Raw genomic sequence first — 7548 nt, 5'->3', positions numbered from 1 at the left:
AAATGCAACCCAGAAATTATGCCTGGAGCCAAGTCCATTAAAGGTACTTTGGAATAACTAGAGACCAAGCACCTTAAAAGCACCAGAAGCTATTGATACTTAAGAGGGGGGCTGTGAATAATCTCAACTGCTACATTAGAGGGGACGGAGAGGAAAAAAAAAATCAGCCAAATTACGCTTGGTTAATTCAGAGTAACAGATCTGCCCCCAAGTGAATTGGAGGCCTTGAATTAATTCTGTTATGACAAATCAAGATAAACGTTCCCCCTAAATTGCATGCGATTTAATTAATTTTTGAGATCCTCGGGTTTTTTTTTCTCCTAGCTAATAGTTCACATGCTCCTGCGCTGTCATTGTGCTTGAGTGGGCAGACTTCAAAGTGATATTAAATAACCAACTATTAGATTTACCTAGCACGTCCTATTGGAAAAGTGCCATTTAATTACCTAGCCTGTTCAATTAAAGGGACAGCATTCTCTGAATATAGCAGCTTGCTGTTGATTACCAGGGAAATGAACTCGCTGTCTGGCGGCGCCTCCCTTGCCCAATGCTACTAAGGCCACCCCCTCCACAAACACACCCTCCACCACCAACCACCACCGATCCCCTCGCCCCGGCCCCCCCACCTCTTGCGGCCGCGCACACTGCGGCTGCGGGCGCCACGTGAACCACCCGGGAAAGAGCGAGTGAGGAAAGAAAGCGCGAATAGCTTGCCTGGCTCCCGCCCTGCGCTCGCCCCCTCGCGGGCCCGAGGCCGCTGGCCAGCAGGGCATCTCGACTGAGGCCGTGGGCCGAGCGGGCCCCCAGTCCCTGACCGGTTCCAGGTCAATAAAGAAAAGGATGGCCCAGGACCACCACCGGTGCCTCTGGCGCATTTCCTAGCCCTCCCAGGACCTGGAGCCCCACCCGTCATCACTGAACTTCCTCCTCTTGCCGCACTTTCCAAGCCACTTTTTTCCGGCCGGATAGAAGTGGAGGAAGGAGGTCTTGAAGCAAAAGAAACCGAGTTTCAGAAGCTACCTGGTGGCACACAGATTCAACTGAGGGGTCGGGAGCTGGGAAGAAAACGGGCAGTTCCTAGGTTTGCCGATTTTTGTAAGGTTTGGGGGGGAGACAGGCGTTGGCCCCTTTAAGATTCACCCTCCCCCTCCTCTCCACCCCCACCCTTGCTTTTCCCTCCCTCTCTTAGAGGCCAATTTTGTTAATTAAATGTTTTGTTTGCGACGCAGCTCTCATTCATTGCGGACACGTCATTCGGAGCAGATCTAAGCCAGAGACCAGATCTCATTAGATAAAGCCCATCAGAACTAAGAAAATGGAGGAGCCACTAATTAAAGCTTTTAATTGTGCGGATTCGCTGCAGCAAGGCAGACGCTTTATCTGAAATCTTGGAGGGAGAGGGGGCATAAGCCCAGCCCTGCCCAATGGACCCTAGGTCGCCTAGGGAAAGGGGAAAAGCAGTGCTCCCACTCCAACCTCCGCCAGCACACACCCCTCTTCTAGTTCTCCCGCAGCGTTTTAGCCATATCTAGGTTTATTTTCAAAAAACCACAACCTCCAAGTCGGACAATTTAACAGCCCTTAATAAATCACTGTGGTCCCAGCCAGGCCGTATGGAGAGCCAAAGGGTGCCCTTCACCTGGCTGCCAGAGAGCGGATTACTCAGCTCCCCGGTGTCACACACGCTAGAGAGCTCCTCCAACAAGTGTCCTCTGGGCAGACTGGAGGAGGAGGAGTACCTGAGAGGGAAAGAGAGGTGCGGGCCTCCCCATCTTCCTACCCTTCTGGCATCTTCATGGACAGAGGAAACACTGAAGACTTCAGATTCCTTAAATGGGGAGGTGGAGGACTGGTGGGGGTGGGTGTCACCTGCTGATGAGCCCTGAGCAGAATTTGAGGACATCAAGTTTGGTATTGAGTTAGAACTCATCCCTCTGGGCAGATGTAAGGTTCACAAGATAGTGGTTAGTTCAAGAGCAAGCCTGGCTCCAGTTTTCAAATTCAGAGGAAAAAAGAGAGGAAAGAATAAGGACCCAATTAATTAAGGTTCAGCCTGTACATCCACCCTCCACTGCTCCATTAAGCCACGAGAAAACACCAAATGGGCATTTATATTTGGCCTCAAGTAGAGAAAAAGGAATGGAGAGTCCCAGGAACCCACTTGCCTAAACTTGTCCTGAGGGAATGCAAGTGGACCCATCTTCTTTTTAATTAGCGGTAATCAGGAGCGAGGGTTTTTTGAAGGCCCTTGGAGAAGAGATGAATCTATACCCTCCACCGTGTCTGAACAGCACTGTCAATTTTTCCACTTCAAACCACCCTCTTTTCTTACCCCAGTTTTCCTCTCCATTTAATTACAAAACTGTCAAAGCTCATAGCACTGCTTGGAAGGAGGACCAGAAAGTATTACACTCATGTTCCCGCTGATTTTTCAAACATTTACTCCTAAAAGAACACTTAGTGAAATTAATGCTGCCATCTTAATTTAAAAATAAAAGCCCTCTCCTTTCCTATATTTCTTTTACTTGGCTGATTGAGGATGCCAGTAGAGTGGACATCGGTTGCTTTATTGGAATAACCAAATGTCATTTTAGTCCATTTTATACTAATGACATCACTAGAGTGAACATACATATACTCAGCTCTTAAGAGCAGTGGGATCTCTTGCAGGTTTAGACACAGAGTGAGGGAATCAAAATGCAGTTAAATATTGAACAAAATATCTCATCCACTGACTGATTCACCACCACTGAAAAATGAACAAAATGTTCTTCTAATCACGATAAAGAAAATAGTTTAAGAGTAAAATTTTGGATAGAATGCAATTCCTTTTAAAAGTGAGCGGTTCTTGAGCACTCTGTCTGGAGCACCTCTCTAGTATCAACGGTGTGTGTGGTGTATTTTTTTTTTAATTACTGAATGTTGAAACAGAACACCTCCTAGAAGCATTCATGTGCATCAGTCTATCAAACCATTTACTCAAATTAAATGTGTAATCCTTCAAATGCCTCCTTTCAAATTAATGAGTTTAAGTAGCTTGAGTTCACCTGAAAAGATCCTATAGGCACCTGACCTCCTGAATTCTTTCCATTAATTGCACTGAAACTTGTTGGAAAAGACTGCTTACACCAGCATATGAATGTTCCTATACATTGCTTTAAAACGCAAGATTAGTATATTCTATAGTCTCTCTTCCTAAAACCTCTTTTGGGAACCGAGGGTAATGATACAAATGACAACAATAAACCCCAAATCTGAACATTCCTCAATAGAAAAAAACAGCAGATTCTACATCACAAACCACACACTAACATTGAGCACCACAAGCCTCCAAGTAACAGTATATGAAAAGAAACATTACCGTCTTTGGGGATTTTTTTTTTTTTTGCTATTGTTGTTTCGCTGCAAGAATTGCAAGTCTTTAAAACTGGTGGGTAATCAATATTTCTCACAAGGAGACAGGACACAAAAAGAATAAGTCAGTTTCACACTCTATAAAAAGTTTAAAGGTGTTCATGTAAATAACATTAGCTATCACAAGAGCAAATCATCCCTAACTATTCTTTTAAGCCAATCTTTTGTCTCTGAGTTTCAACATAGGTCCCTACCTTGTTCTAAGAAAAAAGCTTTGTAACTCTCACTGAAATGTTATTTTTAGCAGAGGGTCCAGTTGGGACTGACCACTGAAAATCTGGGTCCCAAGAGTGCCCAACCTTTGCACATCTAGTGGCCCCAGTCCCACCAAATGGGCAGTTGTTTTTACTTAGTAAGGCATTTGCTATTAGTCACTAAAAATTAGAAATTTAACACATGCTTCTTGAACCCCTTAAATTCAGCCAACCAGAAGGTGTGAGATGAAGACAATGTACTCTCATAGGAACCCTGCTCCTTCCCTTAAAACCCTTGGTAACCTTTGGTCTTGCCTTGTTCTATTTGCCCATCTTGGGAAGGAAAGCCAAGTCTTACCTAATGTAGTCATTTCTGCAAAGGATCATGCCGCTCTTGGTGTAACAGGACGTGCCGATGTCGCCCAGCTGTGCCTGGCAGCAGGAGCACTTGAGGCACCGGCTATGCCAGTAGCTGTCCATGGCATAGAGCAGAAAGCGGTCCGCAATCTTGCCCCCGCAGCCTGCGCACCGCTTCCAAGAGAGGGAGCCGGCCGTCACCGGGGGCGGCTGTGAGCTGCTGCCCGGATTCACCATGGTCTGCAGAGGGCGGGAAGGAGAAAGGGAAAGGGAGAGAAAGACAAAACTTGGGCGATGCATAAGTTAGTAAGAGCGGCGTAACTAGCGAACTATTTCTCCCCCAGACCCGCTGGAAGGAAGCAGCAGGGCAAGGGCGGGAAGGAGGGTGAGAGGGAGAGGGGAGGGAGGCTTGCCGGCAGCAGCCGCCTGTTTACTTTTCTCAAGCTTTGTTCTGGGGCCACGAGCTCCTCTCAACTTTCCAGCGCTCGCTGCTGCTGACAATTTCAGCTTGGGTACTGTCAAAACTCTGAGAGCGAGGCTCTGCGGCGCGCTCCACCCCTCCCGGCACCTCCTCCCGGCCCCCGCCTCCGCCCACCACCCCCGCCTCCAGCAAATGAGGGTCAAACCCACCCACCGCCGCGCCCGGCCCCTCCCCAGCCCAGGCCGAGCCCTGAGGGTGAGCCGAGAGGGAGTGGGGAGGCGGCCCTTGTCGGAGCCACGTTCCCTCCCGAGCTTTGCCCTGGGAAGTGCAGCTGCAATTCACAAGTTGGAAATACTTCGGCTTTCTGAAAAGGAAGGAGGGAAGAACTGGCACAGAGGAAACTGCGTGGTGGTGGGAGGGGAGGTGCGGGAACCAGAGGCGGGGGGTTGGGGGGGTGCGGTGGGTAAAGTTGCGAAACTGGTTTTTCGTATTTTAAACAGCACCTTTCACATGCCATTGTGGTGACCGCCATCTCCCATTATTGTTCCAAATCTCATTTCATTTTGAAGATCAATGAGTGTTTTCTCTGGGTTTTCAGGACACAGGCAAGAATAATAGATCATTGAACTTTAGGATGCCTGTTAACTTCCTATATAAACACTCTCCACTTTGGTCTCACTAATCTGCCCTTGATCAGCAATTTAAATGCTAAAGCTTTGTTCCTCCAAAATGCGGGGGGGGGGGGGCAGTTTACAGATATGTGAAAAGCCACTATGAAAGGATGCACAATTTGAGCCAGTCCTGCTGTCACCAAAACTGCTTTTAAAAATTCCCCACTCCTAATGAGTAAGAGAAGCAACTGGGGTATAATATAGGAATCAATTTATAAAGCTTAGCCTAAACCGATTAATTTGTTGCCTCCAATGCGGAGTCCAATAAAGTCCTAGTGTTCCTCCAGTCACTTATTCTATAAAAAGATCAAGTTATTTACTGCCAATTAAGCAGCCTGTTTTGTCTTTGTCCTCTGTAAGCCGAGAGTGTGGGCTCCCCCCGGGGCTCCCAGCTATCTGCTCAAGACATTCAGCTGATACCTCAGAAGGGAGAGGGCGAACTTTGCCTGTCCCCAGCCCAACTTCACTGCTGGGGGAAGAAAAAAAAAAAGACGAAGGGAATGAAACGAAACAAGGACTCGGGCTCCTTAAATAGGCCGATTTTAAACACATTTCCTCCGAAAGAGTCCCGGAACGTGTGTCCAGAGACCGCACAATAAACCAGAATAAGAACTGCACCAATTAAGCTGTAACAAAACCCTGAGACTTTGGAAACAAGACCACTCTAAAACCCATTAGCATTGCATTTACCCGAATGCATCATACCTTTATGTAAATTGATTTATCTGATGCATTTACTCGAGGAATTGCTTTTTGTTACAATTTCAGCCCTAACCCAAATGAATCTGCATTTCCTGCCCTAGGTCTTTAAACTGTTTCCCCCAACGTTTTAATCGCTCCGAATTCTTTTTTAAAAGGGAAGGAGGGAGGAGATTCCAAGCTCTTCCCCGCCCCCATCTTTGGTGAGAGGTAAATATATATGTATATTTTTTTGAAAAGGAAACATTACACTGAGAAAAGCATCCAGTAACCCCATTAGCTAAAGCTCTTAAGGACAAGCAATACCTTAATGCTGATTAAATCTAAAAGAGATGAATCAAGAGGACTGACCAGAAACTGACTCCCCTGATAACTAAGGACGGGCCCTCATCAAGTTTCATTTAGAGTTGGAAAAAAAAAAAAAAAAGAAAGCTTTTAAGTTAAATAGCCTTATACTCTAGTAATTACATAGCCAAGCAATTTAGGTCCTGGGATAGTCAGTGAAATAGAAAGCAGAACTGGCAGCTAGAGGCAAAATCTCCCCCCCTTTAACAACGTCTCTGGTGTTTTTTAATGGAGACCAAGGGAGGGACAAACGTAGTGCTGGCAATTTGTAGTACAAAAATGGATGCTTAATTCATGTCTTGATTTTAATTAGGTGATTCACCGGGTTTCTCCTGGATTGGAACAAAAGACTTACAAACCAAGAGAATTTTTTTTTTAAAGACCCAGCAATACCGAGTCCTTCCCACTTAGATCCTCTCCGCCACTGTTTCAAAAATAGTGTTTACTAGAAGCAAGGGGAGGGGGGTCTCGACTATCTTCCTCACACTACTTCTCATACTTAAACCCTCCTTTCAGCACCCGCTGCCTTCCCCTTAGGAACTGAAAATCTCCCCACCCCCTCCAAGGTTCTCACCCGCCCGGTCTCCGAGAACCCTTTTGTAAGCAGGAACCGCTACAAAGCTGGCGGCCCGGGGCTGCCCTCCTTGCTAGCTCGCAGGCCGGCCTCGGTAGTTTCAGACTCGCGCATTATCCAAGCCAACGTATTGTTTACTCGCAATTTGGGACGGTCAAGGGAAGGAAGCGGGAGAAAACAGCCCCGGCCTCCATCGGTCCCTTCCTCCCCTGCTACCCACCTCCCCCCCCCCCCACGTCCGCAGTTCCCCAGCGGTCCCCTTACCTGCTTTTCCCCTATATTGCAATATTGCGAAAGGCGGCGGCGGCGAAATGCGAGCGAAGCCGCTCGGCTTCCAAGGAAGGGGCGCCTCGGCTGGTGGGAGGGGGAGTTCTCGCAGAAGCAGTAAAGGGGAGGAGGGGGCTACGGGCTGGTTTTTTTTTTTTTTAACGCGTTGCTCTGATGCTGGGTTGGGGGGCTCCGCGTAAGTGGCAGGCGGCCGAGAGCAGAAGTGTCAGTCTCAGTCCGCGTCCTCTGCCTCCCGCTCCGCGCGAGCAGCGGCAGGAGCCCTCGGCCCGCCCGGCGCGGCTTCAAGCGCGGCGCAGCGGCAGCAACTGCTGCAATCGCTGCTGCAAGTTTGGCAATGTGGCTTCACTTTGTAGATTTCCCCCGCCCGGCGGCCCCGGCCCCCGCCCCCGCCCGCGCTCCTCCCGCTCCTCCTCCTCCACCGCCTTCCTCCCTCCCGCGCGCTCGCTCGCTGGTTCGCTCGGGGCTGGCTGTGGCTGCAGCACGGCCGAGCTTCCTGCACCTCCGGCCGCGGAGCAGCCGCAGAAACAACTGCCCCACGAGCCGCGGCGGGCGGGCACGGCGGAGAGACGGACAGCGGCGACCGGC

The 7548-nt window shown here is 48.8% G+C and overlaps 1 protein-coding gene across 2 annotated transcripts in view; it reads right to left on the bottom strand.

Annotated features, from left to right (window-relative positions):
- Positions 1-7334, bottom strand: part of LMO4 (LIM domain only 4) — a 16810-nt gene extending 9476 nt beyond the window's left edge. Inside the window, exons 1-2 of one of the 2 annotated variants that reach the window (XM_037136530.2) lie at positions 6940-7334; positions 3967-4205 (exon numbers count right to left, since the gene is read on the bottom strand). In XM_037136530.2, the coding sequence (XP_036992425.1) occupies positions 3967-4202 (236 nt within the window). In that variant the 5' untranslated portion in view covers positions 4203-4205; positions 6940-7334. Of the gene's footprint in view, positions 1-3966; positions 4206-4399; positions 4501-6939 lie in introns of those variants that run through there. The other variant, XM_037136531.2, reaches the window with a different exon arrangement.
- Positions 7335-7548: the final 214 nt, after the last annotated feature.

Source organism: Artibeus jamaicensis, unplaced genomic scaffold (genome assembly GCF_021234435.1).
Source record: "Artibeus jamaicensis isolate MK-2021 breed Jamaican fruit bat unplaced genomic scaffold, CSHL_Jam_final scaffold_1019, whole genome shotgun sequence".
Classification (NCBI taxonomy): Eukaryota; Metazoa; Chordata; class Mammalia; order Chiroptera; family Phyllostomidae; genus Artibeus; species Artibeus jamaicensis.
The sequence above is the reverse complement of the archived record's forward strand: the minus strand, read 5'-3'. Positions and strand labels throughout refer to the sequence as shown.